A 22,273-nucleotide genomic window follows, 5' to 3' on the forward strand; every position below is an offset into this window, starting at 1 on the left:
TCTATGAAGATGCGCGTTCATATGTACTTTTTTCTTATATATATATATATATATATATATATATATATATATATATATATATATATATATATATATATACATTCCTATAAGTCCACGGGGAAAATGAAACACGAAAAGTTCCCAAGTGCACTTTCGTGTAATAATCACATCATCAGGGGAGACAGCTTCGTCTCTTCGATGTATATCAACTGACTGTTATATTTCTCTCTTCTGTCTCCCCTGATGATGTGATTATTACACGAAAGTATACTGGGAATCTTTTCGTGTTTCATTTTCCCCGTGGACTCATGGGAATACCTTGATCACGCGCAAAATTGTGATCCTTTCCAACATATATATATATATATATATATATATATATATATATATATATATATATATATATATATATATATATATATATATATATATATATATATATATATATATATATATATATATATATATATATATATATATATACTAACTGGCATACATTTTTCATTTTTTCAGCATGATATATTCAGTATGTACATTCTTCTTAAGGTTTCTATGGTCATTTATGCACTTTCCATAGTTATCTTCTCCGTATTTATTACATGAGTGTCCTTATACAACTTCATACTACTTTTCATGTGTTGTGATAACTGTTCATAATTCACCATCCTTTATCAGCAGGGGTTATTATTACTATACTTCTTATAGTCCTGCTATAAATGTATATTTTGAAAATCCGTAATCTTAATGAGGGTTTGAACAGATTTTTTTTCAATATGTCCAAATAGTATATGATAAGAATTCCGATTCTCTATGAATAACTTACGAGGAGGCAATGCGTGTTTGATATTAATGTTTGAATGATCATATTTGTTTAACATCCGTTTCAATGGCGCGCAGTTTCAAAATGTACTTTTATATTCATTATTGTCGCTGTTTACCTAAATCAAATTGTTTGTGAAACATAATTTTGATCTGATGGAAGCACATTGAGGTCAAATTGCCTCGTAGTCAGTTAGAGATGTTTACTTCTTAAACCCTGAGTACTACACGGATCTCATCATTGCTACTCGGTTAATGATTTTGATTTTAAAAGAATGAAAAACAAAATTAGTTTTATGACTTGCCAAATGTACGCAGACTGTTCTTATATTTTTTCATTTTTGTGCTGTAATAATGGGCAATACGCCAATGCTGAAAGTTCCGCCAAACGCACACCAGGCTCGCCTTACCGCACGCCGCTGAACTCTGCTGTGCTGCAGCTGCAGGAGATGGGGAGACTACACGCCCTGAAGCGCAAGTGGTGGAAGGAAAAGAGGGGGGGAACTTGCCAGGTAACACACGGGCACGACACGGTCTCTCTCACACCATCTTGTGTTACCCCTTCACCCACTTGCTCATCATCATCATCATCATGACCACTGGCCTATCAGATTGTAGTCATGAGTACATATAGACGTAATAATCATATACAACTTCTCGGACACTCCTTGGTCATCCCTGATGCTTCAAGTTATCTTACTGATTTTATTTTCATTTTTCTAAGATCGTTTATACCCCCCCCCCCATTTACGGCTTCGTGCATAGCTATACCATTGTCGTGCTTGCATGCAAACCTTTGACTGAATAATGTATTTTCCTATGTTAAGATGTGAAGCTCTCCAGTTACCCAACGTTCCGTATGACAGTGTTCTTGCTTCCTGTGTTCTATAGACTGGCACCCCTTTAGCTTGCTCTGATATTCTGTGCTAGACGAAATCTTCATGCTACCCTGCAACCTCATAGCATTCTACATTTCCTTCCCTGCCTGGGTGACATTTTCCTCCCTGCCTGAGTTAGAGGCTTGACACTGATTATTTCCATTCATCCACAGGCCTCGCCGTACCACGACATGAAACTGTCATTCCCATTATGATTTTTTTTTCCTTTAAATCAATTCCTTATACAGGCTCACCCTACACGAACGCCATCTCGGAGGCAATCCTGAGCTTGCAAGAAGGAGGAAAACTCCAAGAACTTAGGACGCGCTGGTGGAAGCAGGAAAAGGGAAGGGGGCAGTGTAAAGTAAGAGGATCCTGTTTTGGTGTGTTATATTATTGCTGCCACCAGTAAATTATCCCACCACTGCTAGTAATCAATCAATAACCTACCACTGCCACCAGATTTTCTTAACCTTCCACCTGTTACTGTGAGTTTAGACTCTGAATTCATTCTTTGTAGTTTTAGACATGTCTGGAATTGACTTTTACTTATTGACATTAGGGAATAAATCTCTACTTATTGTTTCAGAAATGTCTTCCACAAGAGAAATATGTATCATAATATCAAAGTAAAATGTGAGTATATCCTAACAGAACCTAAACTCACATTAAATATCCTAGAAAAGAAATATAAACAGATTCCTTATTGTATCTAATGCTACTTCAGCTCTGAGCTAAATGCCTACCTAACAAGCTGTTGTTGATGTTTAATAAAGTATCACTAACTGCACTAGTCATGCCAAGCACTACCTCTTGTTGCCTCTCAAGTACATTAATACGGTAGTTAGTAATGTTATCATATCTAGACTTGTCAGCATTATCGTTTAGAAATTTTCTTAAAGTATGACACCAGTGATTTCAAACTGATATAACATAATACTAATACAAAATATAAATAATCTCTTTAATAAGATCTAAAGTGCATCCAGAGAATGGATTCCTCAAGTATTATTTTTCTGAATTCGTTGAAGACATTTTCTGCTGAGAAGCAGTAAGTTATCGGCATGTTTCATATTGATTCCAGTAAAGAGTTTTCTTTCTCTATGATTCAAGTTGTTCTACTGATATGCAAAGGTCCAAGTGGATTTACCAGGTCAGGGACCAGGGGGATTGAGATATAAATAGGAATATCTTCCTTAATCATTGATGGGAGGGTCATGTCTATATCCAAGGAGATGCAGATAGAAATATGAATATTTGCCTTAATGATTGATGGGAGGGTCATGTCTATATCCAAGGAGATGTAGATAGAAATATGAATATTTGCCTTAATCATTGATGGGAGGGTCATGTCTATATCTAAGGAGATGCAGATAGAAATATGAATATTTGCCTTAATGATTGATGGGAGGGTCATGTCTATATCTAAGGAGATGCAGATAGAAATATGAATATTTGCCTTAATCATTGATGGGAGGGTCATGTCTATATCCAAGGAGATGCAGATAGAAATATGAATATTTGCCTTAATGATTGATGGGAGGGTCATGTCTATATCCAAGGAGATGCAGATAGAAATATGAATATTTGCCTTAATCATTGATGGGAGGGTCATGTCTATATCCAAGGAGATGTAGATAGAAATATGAATATTTGCCTTAATCATTGATGGGAGGGTCATGTCTATATCTAAGGAGATGCAGATAGAAATATGAATATTTGCCTTAATGATTGATGGGAGGGTCATGTCTATATCTAAGGAGATGCAGATAGAAATATGAATATTTGCCTTAATCATTGATGGGAGGGTCATGTCTATATCCAAGGAGATGCAGATAGAAATATGAATATTTGCCTTAATGATTGATGGGAGGGTCATGTCTATATCCAAGGAGATGCAGATAGAAATATGAATATTTGCCTTAATCATTGATGGGAGGGTCATGTCTATATCTAAGGAGATGCAGATAGAAATATGAATATTTGCCTTAATCATTGATGGGAGGGTCATGTCTATATCTAAGGAGATGCAGATAGAAATATGAATATTTGCCTTAATCATTGATGGGAGGGTCATGTCTATATCTAAGGAGATGCAGATAGAAATATGAATATTTGCCTTAATCATTGATGGGAGGGTCATGTCTATATCTAAGGAGATGCAGATAGAAATATGAATATTTGCCTTAATCATTGATGGGAGGGTCGCGTGTTTAGTTAAGGAATTTGGCAGGGTTGTGTGGGAGGCCTCCACTAGTGTGATGATCAAGTGAAGGTCAGGAAACTGGCAGAAAAACAGGAGAGGAACAGAAGCTCGACCTCAGATGAAGATTGATTTGATAACCTTGTTATCTAGATACATTTTTATCTATTCAGTTATATTACTTTATAACTTTATGATAGTTATAATAAGCTGTCAGCTTCACTGTGGAGTACCAACGATGTGTTCATAAATGTTTACCACAAAATATTTTCTGATCATACAAACTGGTCAGCTTGGCAGTGAACAATACAAATGGTTGGTTCATCATACAAACTGGTCAGTTTGACAGTGAACAATACAAATGGCTGGTTCATCATACAAACTGGTCAGCTTGACAGTGAACAATACAAATGGAGAAATAGTACAAAGAGGATCCATTTGTAAAGCTTCAAAGCGTATGAAGGTCAGTGTTAAATTGGATAAGGTCAACACAGATCATGAGTTAAAAACAAGACCATCTCAGTGGTATTTGCCCCCGTTAAGACGGTATGTGATGCCAAAAGGAGAGCGAGGAGTGTTTGCAAAACACATTCGTCTTAATCAACTAAATATCTAAAGACGATTGTTTCTGTTTCCCGAGCACCTCCTGCTGGTGAGATATATAGTTGCTTCAGGGAAAACATTGACACTTTTAAGGAAAATAATATCCAGCGTCCCCTGCTTGGTACGCTAATGTATTACTGTGAATGGCAGGCGGGAGCAATAATGCTAGGCTATGATCGCTCCTAATTAGTAAATGACTATTCGAATACTATGTAATCGAATACCCATCGTCTCACATTGGTGAGCAACAGGGTCTAGACTGATCATTTCCCATTAGGCTCTCACAAGAAGATAGCATTTTACCGAACCTACCTGCATAACACGGAGGTATATGAATACGAACAGAGTGCATATGAACGCGCACTTTCATAGAACATACAAACCTCCAACAGTCAGGGTCGAACCCGGGGCCACTGTGCAACAGATGGGAACACTACCGCTAGGCTATGATCGCCCCTAAATAGGGAAATGACTATTCGAATACTATGTAATCAAATACCCTTCGTCTCACGTTGGTGAACAACGGGGTCTAGACCGGCCATTTCCAGTCCAGACCCCGTTGCTCACCAACATGAGACGAAGTGTATTCGATAACTTAGTACTCGAATAGTCATTATCCTATTAGGGATGATCATAGGCTAGCGGTATCGCTCCCGCCTACTAGGCAGGGGTCCCGGGTTCGATCCTGGCTGTTGGAGGTTTATATGTTCTATGAAAGTACGCGTTTATATGCTATATATGTATATATATATATATATATATATATATATATATATATATATATATATATAAACGAATATATTGCATATGAACGTGCACTTTCGTAGAACACTTGATACCCTCCAACAGCCAGGATTCGAGTCCAGGACCTTTCATGTGGTATTCGGAAACGGTGACGGCGAGGCTACGATCGCCCCTAATAGGGAAATGACTATTCGATTGCATGTAAAGGAATACCCTTCGTTTCACATGCAAGAGAAACGGGTATGCACCGTTCAAATAATTTAAAGAACTTTACAAACGCTGAGGTGTATGAACATGAACATAGTACATATGAACGTGTACTTTCATAGAATGTGTGATACCCTTCAACAGACATGATTTGAACTAAGGAACTTTTGCGTGGTATTCGGGAACGCTAACGGCTAGGCTGCGATCGACCCTAATAAGGAAATGACTATTTGACTGACACCCATGAGCAACAGGGTACCCTCTACACCGATCATATCTCATCAGGCTCACATTAGCAGGAGTTAGCATTTAACAGAACCATACTATACAGACGTGGGGGTATATGACAACGAAGATAGTGCATATGGACGCGCACTTTCATGGAATACATAATGCTATCCAGCAGCAAGGGTTCGAAAACAGGACCTTTTGCGTAGTGTCTGGGAACGTTAGCCGCTAGTGGTTAGCGCTCCAAAATACCACACGAGGATGAAGGTTTGCAGAGGTTTTCGAGAAAAAAGGAGACAATGTCGGAAGAAGAGAGTGACGAGAGTAAGTGAGCTTCGAAAGAAGACTTGTGAGAAGAAATACCAGAAGGGATTTTGTGAAGAATGGCAAAATGTGAGAGCAAATGAAGTGGGGGAGTTGTGAGCAATGAGAGGTATTTAACGAAGCAGTGATGATATGTGCATAAGATGCATGTGCCATGCAAAAGATGGAAGGAGGGCAGATCTAAAAGGGTAGTGAGTAGTAGAATGAAGTTTCTAGTGAAATGGAAAGAGAGGCGTTTGGTTGATACTTACACGAAAGAAGTGAAAATGATTGGGAGATGTATAGGAGAAAGCGGCAAGAGGTCAAGAGAGCTGGGGTGAGAAGCTGGGGTGAGAGAGCATCATTAAACTTTAGGGAGAAGAAAATAATGCTTTCGAAGGAGGTAAATAATGTACGGCAGACAAGAGAACAAATAGGGACATCGGTGAAGGGGGAAAACGGGGAAGTGTTAACAGATACTGATGGAGTGAGTATTTTCAAGGATTGACAAATATGTTTGATGATAGAGTGGCAGATGTAGGGTGTTTAAGTCTGGGTGGTATGCAAAGTGAAGGAGGCAGGTAGAGTGGTTTGATGAAAAGAAAAGAGGTGGTGAAAGCCGTGCGGAAGATGAAGTCCGGCAATGCGTTGAGTGGTACTGCAGATGAATTTATCAAGGAAGGAGGTAATTGTTTTGTTGATTTGTTGGTAAAGATATTCAGTGTATGAATGGATTATGGTGAAGTGCTTAAGGATTGGAGGAATGCATGTAGAATACAAAGGGGATAAAGATGAGTGTTCAAACCACAGAGGCATAAGTTTGTTGAGTGTACATGGAAAATTACACGAAAGGGTATTGATTGAGAGGGCGACGGCATGTACAGTGCATCAGACTGGGGAAGGGCGGTGTGGTTTCAGAAATAGTCGAGGATATGTGGATCAGGTGTTTCTTTCAAGAATGTGTGTAAGAAATACTTCAAAAAAGCGGAGGGATTTGTATGTGTCATTTATGGATCTGGAGAATTTATATGATATGGTTGATCGATATGCTTTGTGGAAGGTCTTAAGAATATATGATGTGGGAGGTAAGTTGCTAGAAGAAGTGAAAAGGCATTTCTACCATGTAGAATTGTGATAAGTTATATGTTGGGAAGACTGGTAACGATCTTTCTGTTAGACTTAAGCAAAATAGATTTATCATAAGAACAGGAAAAGAATTGAATGCCTTGTTCAGTAATGTTAAATTCTATGATAATTGTATTGACTGGAATAAAGACATCACAGTTATGAACTCTAACTCTTGTACCACGAGATATATCATTGAATCTTCTATCATCGAATACACAAAGATTTGTAACATTGATATCAATGAAGGTCTATACAAACTGGATAGCTTTATCGTTGATAAAATTTGTAAACGGCTCCCCTTCTTGCCCAAATGAAAAATTTATGATACGCTTGTTGCCTGACCTGAACGCACCCGACCTCCATTCGGGTAGTCACGTGTTTACTAAATGCCGTCTTGTATCTCCCTTCCTGTCAGTTTGCTTGGAGATGTAATAAACGACAAAATTGCATATATATATATATATATATATATATATATATATATATATATATATATATATATATATATATATATATATATATATATATATATATATATATATATATTTCTATGAGTCCATGAGGAGAATAAACACGATAAGTTCCCAAGTGCACTTTCGTGTAATGATCACATCATCAGGAGAGACACAAGAGAGAAATATAACAGTCAGTTATACATACATCGTCTCTTCGATGTATATCAACTGACTTATATTTCTCTCTTGTGTCTCTCCTGATGATGTGATCATTACACGAAAGTGCACTTGGGAACTTATCATGTTTCATTTTCCCCGTGGATTCATAGGAATATCTTGATCACGCGCAAAATTGTGATCCTTTCCAAGAATACAAGAGTTTTGGAGAGAAAAGCAAGAATGCAGTCTGTTGTGGATGAGAGTGCTTGGGAAGTAAGTTGCTGTTCTCTGATGATACAGCCCTGGTGGCTGATTCGGGTGAGAAACTGCAGAAGTTTGATAAAGTGTGTGAAAGAAGAAAGCTGAGAGTAATTGTGAATAAGAGCAAGGTTGTTAGGTACAGTAGGGTTGAGGGATGAGTCAATTGTGGAAGTACGTTTGAATGGAGAAAAACTGGATCAAGTGAAGTGTTTCAGATATCTTTGAGTGGATTTAGTAGCGGATGCAACCATGGAAGTGGAAGTGAATCACAGAGTGGGGGAGGGGGCGAAAGTTCTGGGTGCGTTAAAAATGTGTGGAAGGCGAGAACATTATCTAGGAAAGCAAAAATGGGTATGTTTGAGGGAAGAGTGGTTCCAAAAATGTTATAAGGTTGCAAGGGGTGGACTATAGATAGGATTGTGCGGAGGGGGGTGGATGTGTTGGAAATGAGATGTTTGAGGACAATATTTGTTGTGAGGCGGTTTGATCGAGTAAGTAATGAAAGGGTAAGAGTAATGTGTGGTAATAAAAAGAGTATGGTTGAAAGAGCAGAAGAGGGTGTATTGATATGGTTTTGGTCACATGGAGAGATTGAGTGAGGAAAGATTGACAAAGAGGATATATGTGTCAGAGGTGGTGGGAACGAGGAGAAGTGGGAGACCAAATTGAAGGTGGAAGGATGTAGTGAAAAAGATTTTGAGCATATATACATGCCTATACATCTCAGTGTATACATATATATACACACACAGACATATACATATATACACATGTACATAATTCATACTGTATGCCTTTATTCATTCCCATCGCCACCTCGTCACACATGGAATAACAACCCCCTCCCCCCTCATGTGTGCGAGGTAGCGCTAGGAAAAGACAACAAAGGCTACTTTCGTTCACACTCAGTCTCTAGCTGTCATGTAATAATGCACCAAAACCACAGCTCCGTTTCCACATCCAGGCCCCACACAACTTTCAATGGTTGACCCCAGATGCTTCACATGCCCTGGTTCAATCCATTAACTGCAGGTCGACCCCGGTATATCACATCGTTCCAATTCACTCTATTCCTTGCACGCCTTTCACCCTCCTGCATGTTCAGGCCCCGATCACTCAAAATCTTTTTCACTCCATCTTTCCACCTCCAATTTGGTCTCCCACTTCTCGTTCCCTCCACCTCCGACACATATATCCTCTTGGTCAATCTTTCCTCACTCATTCTCTCCATGTGACCAAACTATTTCAAAACTCCCTCTTCTGCTCTCCCAATCACACTCTTTTCATTACCACACATCTCTCTTACCCTATTATTACTTATTCGATCAAACCACCTCACACCACACATTGTCCTCAAACATCTCATTTCCAGCACATCCCCCCTCCTGCACACAACTCTATCCATAGCCAACGCCTCGTAAACATACAACATTGTTGGAACCACTATTCCTTCAAGCATACCCATTTTTGCTTTCCGAGATAATGTTCTCGACTTCCACACATTCTTCAAGGCTCCCTGAATTTTCGCCCCCTCCCCCACCCTATGATTCACCTCCGCTTCCATAGTTCCATCCGCTGCCAAATCCACTCCCAGATATCTAAAACACTTCACTTCCTCCAGTTTTTCCCCGTTCAAACTTACCTCCCAGTTGACTTGACCCTCAACCATACTGTACCTAATAACCTTACTCCTATTCACATTTGCTCTCAACTTTCTTCTTTCACACACTTTACCAAACTCAGTCACCAGCTTCTGCAGTTTCTCACATGAATCAACTACCAGCGCTGTGTCATCAGCGAACAAGAACTGACTCACTTCCCAAGCTCTCTCATCCACAACAGACTGCATACTTGCCCCTCTTTCCAAAACTCTTGCATTCACCTGCCTAACAACCCAATCCATAAACAAATTAAACAACCATGGAGACATCACACACCCCTGCCGCAAACCTACATTCACTGAGAACCAATCACTTTCCTCTCTTCCTACACGTACACATGCCTTACATCCTCGATAAAAACTTTTCACTGCTTCTAACAGCTTGCCACCTACATCATATATTCTTAATACCTTCCACAGAGCATCTCTATCAACTCTATCATATGCCTTCTCCAGATCCATAAATGCTACATACAAATCCATTTGCTTTTCTAAGTATTTCTCACATACATTCTTCAAAGCAAACACATGATCCACACATTCTCTACCACTTCTGAAACCACACTACTGTTCCCCAATCTGATGGTTTGTACATGCCTTCACCCTCTCATTCAATACCCTCCCATATAATTTCCTAGGAATACTCAGCAAACTTATACCTCTGTAATTTGTGCACTCACTCTTATCCCCTTTGCCTTTGTACAATGGCACCATGCAAGCATTCCGCCAATCCTCAGGCACCTCACCATGAATCTTACATACATTTAATAACCTTTCCAACCAGTCAACAATACAGTCACCCCCTTTTTGATGAATTCCACTGCAATTCCATCTAAACCCGCTGCCTTGCCGGCTTTCATCTTCCGCAAAGCTTTTACTACCTCTTCTCTGTTTGCCAAATAGTTTTCCCCAACCCTCTCACTTTGCACACTACCTCGACCAAAACACCCTATATCTGCCATTCTATCATCAAACACATTCAACAAACCTTCAAAATACTCACTCCATCTCCTTCTCACATCACCACTACTTGTTATCACCTCCCCATTAGCCCCTTCACTGAAGTTCCCATTTGCTCCCTTGTCTTACACACTTTATTTACCTCACTCCAAAACATCATTTCATTCTCCTTAAAATTTAATGATACTCTCTCACCCCAACTCGCATTTGCCCGCTTTCTCACCTCATGCGCCTTTCTCTTGGCCTCCTGCCTCTTTTTTTAATACATCTCCCAGTCATTTGCATTATTTCCATGCAAAAATCGTCCAAATGCCTCTTTCTTCTCATGCACTAATAATCTTACTTCTTCAACCCGCCACTCACTAACCTTTCTAATCTGCCCACCTCCCACGCTTCTCATGCCACAAGCATCTTTTGCGCAAGCCATCACTGCTTCCCTAAATACTTCCCTAAATACATCCCATCCCATATTTATGCAATATTTGTCGTTTAATACATCTTCATGGAAACTGACGGGAAGGTAAGGTAATAAGCAACATATACAGGACAATAATCTGGTCAATATAAGGTTGATTAATCTAAACTGACAAGTCTGGTCTTATCAGGTCGACTTGGCAGGATCCCTTTATATACCTTATTGACACATGGTCATAGGAGTTCAGCTGATATTACCGGATCACAGAGAAAGTGGCTATAGGACATATATATGCTTTTATCAGCAGATTAGTAATTATACAATTTTCTGTCATCTTTCCCTCCAAAGGAGACTTAACTTGTGCACTATGGCAAACACTATTCCAGTCAATGTGATGTTCCACCTCAGCTAAGGAGGAACACACATCTATCCTGTAGACATATCTAAGTATAGGCTGAGAGCCGCAGAGGTTCAATAGTGGCAACATTAACAAAAACGAATAAAGTGATAAAATATGGACCAATAAAACCAAGATATAAATCATGCCTGTGTATGCATGCCGAGGGTGTGAGCATGTTGGTGTATGGGAGTAATGCGTGGCAGCAGACTCCCCGCTCACCATCCTGGCTTGACCTTATTCATAACATCAAATGCATGATCTTCCCTCCACATCACCGGCACAGTTTCCACTCACCTCCCCTGCCTGAACTTACTCACAAACTCACCCTCACTTCATTACTCACACCTTGATAGTTTCCATAAATATCTCTTAGAGTTGATTATATCTGATCGTAATTTGTTTATGAATATATATATATATATATATATATATATATATATATATATATATATATATATATATATATATATATATATATATATATATATCGCATAGAATTGCTTCTTAACGAGGTAGCGTCAGGAACAAACGAGTAATGGTGTTGTTTACGTATATTCCGTCTTTAGTTGTCATGTATAATGTACTGTCACCAGAACATTTCCTCCACAGCCAAACCCCATGGACTTGTCTATGGTTCACCCTGACCGCCTTGTATACCACGATTCAGCACTGACAGCACGTCATCCCCCATATACCAGGCCTGTCATGGTCATGTTTTTCTATGCCCGCCTCTCCTCGTTGTGTATTCAGGCTCGATACTCCTAAGCCTAATTCACTCCACCTTCCCCTCCCTCCCTCGCTCCCCTTCTGGCAAATCAGTCTTTCTTCGTTCATTCTTTAAATGTGATCCGAACTATTCCAGGACGCTGGTCAGTTCTCGCAATTAGATTGCGCTCATTACCAGACCTCTCACTAACGCTGTCATTCCTTACACAGTCAACTCACACACATCACATATCATCCGCAGACATGTTGTACAGCGGGTAGATGAGAGAGCACAGCAGCGAGGTATGGCAAGTGAGGTCAGGCTGAGACAACTGACCAGGTTTTGCCGAAATGATTCAGACACATGAAGAGGATGAGCGAATAATCACTGATTTATATGCTCCATGTGCGAGCAGGAAAGGAGAAAGGGGAAGACTAAGAAGGTGATGGAAGAATGGGGCGAAAAAGGTTTTGGGGGTTATTAGGAACTGAATATTCAGGAGGGTGAGAGGCTTGCGCAGGATGGAATGAGTTAAATCAATATGGTAGGAGGGGCGCGGGGACGACGTGCTATCAAAAGTGCAAGAAGCTGTCAAAAAGAACTGTGGAATAACCTGTGGTTTGAGTATGGATGTTAGGCTCTGGTTTATCACATCACACATGACAGTGACAGAATGGATGTATGTGATTGAGGCCGGTACTCTTTATTTCCGAATATATATATATATATATATATATATATATATATATATATATATATATATACATATATTGTAAGTATTATATATGAAAACTTTAAAAGTAGTTATAGTATTTCTATTTAAATAATAAGAGAAATTGTTTGAAATAAATGTGTAATTATATTTCAGTATCATCTATCATTTCTTGTTTCTGTCATTAGTCAGGAAAAATCTTTGTCGGTTATTACGTACGCTGTAAACTGACTTTATTATAACATATTCATATAGACATAACACATTATAAGTTTAGTAAGATTCCTGATGTACCATGTTCAACTGTGGCGTTTTCAGTATAAGGATTAGGGAGATTTAACAATTAGTTTTTATCTTATCAATATGCACATTTTTTATTTGTCACATTTGATTATAGATATTTTTTCGGGACAAACATGACTCACAGACGAGAAAGCATCTCACACTTTGCTTGATGTACTGAACACGTAAATTAGCCAGTGATTTTGAATGTTTAATTTTTTTTCTTCAATAATCATAGTCTGTCAGGGTAACGTGAAGGATGCAGGTCTGTCCTCCCCAGACCGAGCCATCCACTCTAGGAAGCCATTTAAACGGTGTTGGTTCCCTTCACTCCAGGAGGACGAGTCTAAGAGCTCGTCCAAGGCTAACGAGTTGGGCCTGAACAATGTTGGTGGCGTGTTCGTGGTGCTACTGGCTGGCATGGGACTCGCCTCCGTCGTTGCGGTCTGCGAATTCGTTTGGAAATCAAGAAAATTGGCCACTGAGGAGAACGTGAGTATTTGTCATCTCTGGAGTGTGGATGAAGTCCTTCCATCTTAATTGTAGAGGATGACCAACATGCTCTTCTCCGCAACTTTATCAGTTTTATGATCGCAGACATTTCTTTTTTTTCTTAATTTGGAGGTTAAGATAATCATGAATCAAACAAATTCTTAAAGACTGACCTTCTAGCTAAGTTTTCCCCAGTGCTAAGATATATACGAACTACCCCGTCTATAACACACCATTATCTTGTATATATGTGTATGCTATCGAGTCCCTCACACTTGGTCACTGTCGAGAGTAAGAGAACGAGATACTGAACAAACAATTGTTATACTGAACAAACAATTATTATACAAAAACTCTCGCAAAGAACAGGGACGCCAGTCTGTGCAGGAAGTGTAGCCAGTACTATGAAGATCCTCTCACTAATATTTCTCTAAGTATTTTCTAGAATGATAACTCTGGGTCTGAGCATTATACGGAGAGGCGAGGCTTAACGATCTTGCTGTTTTCCTAATAATAATTTCCATCGTCTATCACGGAAGGTCTTAATGTTTGTTATGGCACGTGATGTAGATCCACCTCCAGGTATATTGATCATGGACTTTGACCAAACAGTAATGGTAGAGTGTAAGAAACCCTCTCATGAACAGGGATATGAAGCAGAATGAGCCTAGAGTATAGAGTATAGAATCATATAGTTCGGATCTTACAAAATCCTATATTGATTATAGCCATAATGTTTTATATGTTATAAACAAAAAGTTGTACTATGCAATTTGTATTGGAAGAAGATATTCATTTGTTGAAAGAATTGTTACTTGAGAAAATCTGAAAGATTTTGAAATACTATTTTTGCGTCTCAGGAAAGTGATCGCTTCATTTTATATGAAAATATGAAAAAGTCACAAAAGAATCTTTATCGTATGTACATCCCATATGACTATACTGATCACAGAATATAACAGTAACTGTAACAGGAGTCAACAGATGGGAAATGAAATCTTTCACGACTCTTGGTCTTCAACAGTCATCCAGATATAGTTGATAAAGTGCACAATCTCTCGCTTAATATGAGTAGGCAGCCAACTCTCCCATCTAGATATGCATCACGTACATAACGTCTCTACATAAGCTGAACAGTTTGCTTCCCGCTATAGTCTACACCAGGAATTAACAAACCTCGTACAGATATCTCTGATGGCTTCAGTAGTGAAAGAGCAAAACAGACAGACACAAACAGAAGTATAAGAATAGCGCATGAATGGATGAAACTAAGGAATGAGACAGTAAATGTGGAGAACATACAGAAGTTGATTAGATCGTATGAGAGCAGAGATCAAGAGACGGCCCAAACCATGGCAGAACTCCCTCCTCGCACAGTACAAATACATAGTTACATACTGACACACACGTACAGAAACGCACAAATTTTGGGAGTTTGATAGAGCTTGGGAGTTGAACTTTATCAGATATAAATCGAATGTCCGTGAGTACTACCAGTTTCAGTATATTTACTTGTTCTAATGATTGTGTATTACTTAAGGAAAGAATAGTTAACATTTGGGAAGTAAAGGTGTGTTACTATATCTTACGGTATAGAGATGTAACTCTGATGTAACGAAAGGAAGTTGTTTACGGTGTAACCACAAAGTACCAATGTCAGAGTCAGGTAAATAGTGAAACTTTCTTCACGATTGAAGCTAGGTTTTGTTTGTATGCTGAGGCTATGCATTGCTGGTAAATTTCATTACTGTCAGTGGAATTAACTTTGGAGGATCCGTGTGAGATATTAGCACTGCCCGAGCGAAGCGAGAATGAAAATAGAGGTTTTAAAGAAGGCAGAGGAAGTAGACCAGAAATAACTAGGAACAAGCTTGTCAATACAAACAAACAAACAAAGCAAAAAATATATTTTCTTTAATTTTGAAACTGGTACAGCCGTTGTCTGTATTATTGCCTACTTAGGATTACATATTGGTACTGTACGGAGAGGAAGTTTTACACTCGTGGGGCCCCATCTCTTGAACATTTTCTACTCTTACAAATCTTAAATTTCTGTGTTGTTTCTAGTTACAATAACTTCATTCCATTTGTTCTATTAGTCCACCATTCTTATACCATATAGGAACTTCTTCACATCCTTTATTTATTCAATTTCTTGCTTAATTTCATGTTATGTCCTCTGATGGTTCTACGTCCCTCGAGAAACTGTTCACTGTCTGTGTCATGAATCTATCATTAACTTGTAACTCATTTCTCTTCATTCTTGTACTTGCTTTGTTGTCTCTTCTGGACCTTCTCCATTATTTCTTTGTGCATCTTTGAGTGAGATGACAAATCTTAAGAAGCATATTTTAGTCTTAGCATTAGCTAGGATGTGGACGGCATGCTGAATATATCCTCATCCATGAACTTGAATGCAGTTCTAATACTTGCCAACAAACTGTTGTTCTCTTATACATATCTCTTGAGGTGGGACTCTGGCGACACGTTAAGGTTAGCGTCTACTTCCAAGTGTCTCCCACAGACAATCCTGCAGCTTCTTATTTCTGGGTGATGTTCATATCGAGATCGTCTTTCACTCTAACTCAACAACATCCTTGATATCTGCTTGAGCTGAACATCAAGAACCAGGTATCAGACCATTTATCACACCATGTATCAATCCATTTATCAGACCATGTATCATTCCATTTATCAGACTACGGACTAGACTATGTATCAGACCATGTATCAGACCAAGTATCAGACCAGGTATCACACCACGTATTAGACCATATATCAGATCATGTATCCCACCAGGTATCAGATCAGGTATCAGACCAGGTACCAGACCATGTGTCAGACCTGCATCAGACCACGTATCAGAACATGTATCACACCAGGTATCAGACCATGTATCAGACCAGGTATCAGACTATGCATCAGACCATGTACCAGACCAAGAATCAGACTATGTATCAGACCAATATCAGACCACGTATCATACCATGTGTCAGACCATGTATCAGACCACGTATCATGCCATGTATCAGACCATGTGTCAGACCAGGTATCAAACCATGTATCAGACCATGTATCAGACCATGTATCAGAACACGTATCAGACCATGTATCAGGTCAGGTATCAGACCACGTATCAGACCATGTATCAGACCACGCATCAAACCACGCATGAGACCATGTATCAGACCAGGTATCAGGCCATGTATCAGAGCAGGTATCAGACCATGCATCAGACCATGTATCAAACTATATATCAGATCATATATCAGATAACGCATCGGCCATGTGTCAGACCATGCATCAGACCATGTATCGGAGTATGTTTCAGGCCATGTATCAGACCATGTATCAGACTATGTATCGGAGTATGTTTCAGGCCATGTATCGGACCTTATATCAGACTATACATCAGATCATGTATCAAACCATGTAACAGACCAGGTATCAAACCTGTATCAGACCATGTATCAGACCATGTATCAGCCCATGTATCAGACCATTTATCAGACCATGTCTCAGACCATGAATCAGACCAGAAATCAAACCATGTATCAGACCATGTATCAGACCATGTATCAGACCATGCATCAGACCATGTATCAGACCATGTATCAGACCAGCAATCAGACCAACTATCAGACCATGTATCAGACTAGGTATCAGACCATTTATCAGACCATGTGTCAGACCATGTATCATACCATGTATCAGACCAGGAATCAGACCATGTATCAGACCATGTATGAGACCAGGTATCAGACCATGTATCAGACCATGCATCAGACTTCTTCCCTGACCTTCCTCACATCACACATGACCATCCTTGGGAAGAGGTGTGTGTATGTGTAAGCTCTGTGGCCTATGTAGTGTGGTCTAGCATCGTCTCCAGCATGTCATATACACAACACCACAACTGTCCTGAGTGTGACCGGGACTTGACACATTCCCCAGTGACTTTGCTGATGATCTTACCTCACGATCTTACATCTCACCCACCGTGCAGACCCGGGCGAAATATGAGCGTATTTTCCACCAGTGCCAGAAGTATTAAACTACAATGCAGTGAACTGATATAATATGTTTTGTCAGAGAAGTTTGATATCATAGCAATAAGAAAGGGTTGGATGATTTCCGCCGAGAAGCACTGCCTGGTGGAGTCAGCGATCCCTAAGTATGATATTTCTTTTCTTTCAAGAGATTGTCTCCATAAGTCAGGATAGTGGCGTTCTTTGTACACGAAAATCCTACAGGCAAAATGGGATTGAAAATTGATGTTGGTATAAAAGATTCACTGTATACTGAATTGATAGATAAGACGTTCAAGATTATTTTTTGGGTTAGTCTATATAAAGACCCTCCAATCTTTCATGAAGGAAACGAGAGAACTTGTATGATAATCTCATATCCATAGCAAATGATTGTGAAAGGCTTTAATAATCCCAGTATAAACTTGGACCTTATGATAGGTGACCATAAGGAAAACAGAATAATTGATATAGGCGACTGCTTTCTATATCAAATTATACGAGACCCAGTGAATGGCGGTAGTATAGTAGATATGATAATGTTCACAAACAAGGACCATATTGGTACCTGTGTGGTCGGAGAAACGATTGGAAATAGAGATCACAATAGTTTCAGGTTTACTGTTAATCACCGATTCGATTTCAAAGTGAAAAACATGTCGGTACCCAACTTAACATTAGCTAACTTTCATAGATGACATCATGACTCAGGTTAAGTATGTTGCATCAGGTGTTGATACAGTTGAAAAGATGTCAGTAACATCAACAATACATAGGCTCCCTTTGAAAGAATTAGTGTCCTTAGGAAGGTGAAAAGGAGCTATGAAAGACGGAAGCCAAGGTAGATGAATAGAGCAAAACATAACACTTAAGCGCAACAGAGGAGCTTACATGGTATCTGAGTCAAGTGGAGACAAATCACGACTGTGTTATGTGCACAAAACATTACAATGAGATTGTTGAACGGAAATAAGAACTAGTACGAAAATCTTTGGGAAAATGATTTCTCTCAATGTCAAAAAGAGCCCTAAAGAATTCTGGGAATACGTTGGAAAAAAAGAAAAGAATAATACTGACCCACTATCAAATGATAAAGGCACATTAAAAAGTGACAATAAAGATATGGCTTTATTTCTTAACAGGTATTTCGACTCAGTGTTTACCATCGAAAGCATTTCTAACATAACAAAAAACGCAAAATTGATGGAACATTGGAATAAACTGCCTTTCAACGTAGTGAATGCAAAGACTAGAAATGTCTTGAAATCGAGGCTAAAGAAGACTTCACCGACATATGTTGTCAGTAAAGATCCAGAAGACCATCAGTTAAGTCTTTTCTTCAGAATCCAGCCGCAGAACAGATGCTGCCAAACTGACAGGGAACTTTTTCCAGTCCAAATTTTCCTACAGAATTCTCATAGCAATATCTTATTTCGCCCATACTCCATGATATTTTCTCATCTTTTCATACTGGAAATTAAGCCGGAGGGAGAGGTGTGTTGGGAGTTGCCTTCTGCTTTGAAATCCTGTTTTACGTCACAGTAGTTTGATCATCTTTACGGATAACCTTGTTAGGGACCACTAGGCCCCCTGTTATCTGTCCTTTGTCATGTAATCCCATGTAAAAACTCTGAAGCCTATTAACGTTCCCTTTAATCTTAACTTGATGTGATCTTCCACGTTTTTCATTTCCGTCATGACCTTTGCATTATCTGCAAACATGTTCAGGCAGGAGTCCATACCCTCTGGCAAGACATTCACATAAATAAAAATAAAGAACGGTAATGGATCCAGAACAGAACCTTAAGGAACTCCACTGGTAACCTTGACCCATTTTGAGAAGGGTCTTCTGCCAGACGTTTTTGTATCCTTCTATTGAGACAAACTACTAATCGGTTGAAGGAGTGGCCCTTTTATTCCTACTTGATGACCCAGTTTCTTCCCTAAAGTCATGTTGTCTCTCACTAATGTGATTTTCCCCTGCAGGACATCATCCATTTACTTTCTGATTACCTTTTTCAGTGCTTCACAGACAATACTCGCCAGAAGACCGGCCTATGGTTGCAGAGGACGATGTTTAGATAAGTGAAGAACCAAATGAAATGTTCAATTTCTTTCACAGTGGAACACACAATAGCCCCCAAACCAATGAAATGGTGTAGGGATGAAGTCTTGAAAAGCACTGAGACATCTAAAAAAGACATTAACAGAATTCTGAAGTGCCTTAACCCACACAAGGCTCGTGGTCCTGAGGAAAGTTGAATACATGAACTGAAGATGCGAGCATATACACTTGACACATCTCTTGAAATACTGGTCAAGTTGTTGCTGGAGAATGACAAAATGTCAAGGGAGTGGAAAAGGGCAAACTTCATACCTGTCTATAAGACTGAAGACCAGGAAGAGGAGTTGAACTACAGACTGGGATCCCTGACGAGTGTGGTCTGTGCGGTGCGAGAAAAAATATTCAGAAAGCAAATAGATGACTTCCTGCAGAAGACAAAGCACCTTTAGTTTCAGGGACATACACAAGGTCATGTACTATGAACCTTTTAGATTTCTACGGGAGAATGAGTTCAGTAATGAAGGCTAGGTAGACTGTTTATATCTGACTGCCAGGAAGAATTTGACAGTGTATCGCATGGGAGGGTAATCAAGAAATTGGATGATCAGGTATGAATAATTTGGACGCTCCTTGGATGGGTAAAAGATTGCCTTAGTAAACTGGTACAAAAGACATTTACCAGAGGAACCTTTTCAAACTGGGTTGAGATCACTAACGGAGTTCCGCAGGGTTCTGATTTATGTGAATGACTTGTCAGAAGGAATGGACTCCAATTTCAGATGTCTGCTCATGATGCAATGGTAATAGGGATATCAAAAATGCGTAGAAGATGGCATGAAGTTAAAAAAGACTTCAAAGTTGGTACATGGGAGAGACAAATAACAGACGTCCTGATGGTTACTAACGAAGTTATCTGTAAGAATATCTAATCATAGTAGTAGAAACATGAAAGCAAAGCAGAAGGCACCTCCCAAGACACCTCTCCCTCCGGCTCAACTTCCGGCGAAAAAGATATAAAAAATAATTCTATGTAGAGTTGAGGTAAGATACTGACATGAAAGTAAATGTGGACCGCAAGATAGTTCCGTGAGAGTCATTTACTAAGTTGTGATCCCATAAATGACTTACAGTTCTATACCCAGATGAAGGTATTGATACGTTTACTAACTACACACGTTAAGTATCTGGACGATACTTTCCGGGCGAGGACTTAGTACCTTTATTGAATGCCAGTGTTACGCTGGCAAACTTCTAGTCCTCTGGAACATTTCCCTCAGCAAGTGACTTATTCAAAGTGCAGTCAAGAGCTTAACTATCTCATTTTTCGTCTCTTTCATTATTTTCAGATAAACCTTCTTGGACCGGCTGTTTTATTGAACTTTATTGCATTTCGTGGAGACATCATACCTGGAACTCTTTTGTCAGTATGATGTAGAAAATTTTCCTCTCTTACCAACTGGGCTGTTCGGATCATGAGTTATGTGTTACATCGAAACAACAGATACAAAAATCATCATTTAGATATCTGTCATGGTTTCGTTGTCATGAACAAAGTTAACGTGTTCCTTAAACAATGGACTACTCGACTATGTGTTTTTATGTTTAAGTCTCCAGTCACGGAAAAAAGTCCACATCAAGGCCGGGCTCTAATAGATATTTGGAAAGATGTGAGATGTAGAGAGTTCCAAAGCTTCGACGTGTAGGAAAGAAGCAATTGTCAAAATGGGCCACCCCTGAGTTGCTGATGGCCAGATAATAACCGTGTGACGCAGCAGCTTGCCGATTTTACGTGGTCTAGCAACTGTGGTCATACCGGCAGCCACCTCTTGGGAGCAAAAGCCAAAGTAATACCTCTGGAATAGGGAAAGAGAACCAACACTGCGGCGCAAAGTAAGGGGAGTCAAGTCTGGAAGTTAGCCTGAGGCAGTTCATAAGGCGGATCGTTTTCGACGGAACAACTGTTCAGAAGTTTCGACATCTAAACAGGACATCCAATTTCTTAGAGGCAGACTAAGAATGAGTGGATGTTACTGAGATATCCTGTCCAAGTCTGAGCTTATTGAGGAAGTTGTGTCAAGACGAGATACAGATCGAGTGAGGAAGAGGGAGCAGAATTGAAGGATGTTGATAAATGCAGTGTAGAGTCGTCATCATATGAGTGCATTGGATTATTTGCGGAGGAGAAGAAATCGTTGAAAAAAAAGAGAGAAAATATAGGGGACAGGACAGAACCTTGAAGGACACTGCTGTTGATGTAGAAAAAGGGGTAGGCTGATTAATCAATAACCACAGAGATAGATCGGCCAAAAAGGAAGCTAGATATGAAGGAGCAAAGTGAGAGAGGGAAGCCAAAACAGGGGAGCTTTTAGATGAGACCTTGATGCCACACCTTGTTAAAATCCTTAGATTTGTTAAAGCCACATGACTCCCCAAAATCTTTGAGGGATGCTGACCAGACATTAGTAAGATGGGAAAGAATATCACCAGTGGATCTCGCCTTACGGAAGCCACACTGGTGATCAGAGAGGAGTGTAGTTTTCGAGGTGTTTAACGTTATTGAAGTTG

General features: G+C 39.5%; 1 protein-coding gene across 1 annotated transcript in view; it reads left to right on the top strand.

The window, feature by feature from the left end:
• Positions 1 to 22,273, top strand: part of LOC139747606 (glutamate receptor ionotropic, kainate 2-like) — a 775,400-nt gene that overhangs the window by 737,653 nt on the left and 15,474 nt on the right. The window contains exons 30-31 of the mRNA XM_071660081.1: positions 1,946 to 2,061; positions 13,460 to 13,615. Of these exons, the coding sequence (XP_071516182.1) occupies positions 1,946 to 2,061; positions 13,460 to 13,615 (272 nt within the window). The remainder of the gene's footprint in view (positions 1 to 1,945; positions 2,062 to 13,459; positions 13,616 to 22,273) is intronic.

The sequence above is a fragment of the Panulirus ornatus genome, chromosome 69 (genome assembly GCF_036320965.1).
Source record: "Panulirus ornatus isolate Po-2019 chromosome 69, ASM3632096v1, whole genome shotgun sequence".
In the NCBI taxonomy this organism is placed as follows: domain Eukaryota; kingdom Metazoa; phylum Arthropoda; class Malacostraca; order Decapoda; family Palinuridae; genus Panulirus; species Panulirus ornatus.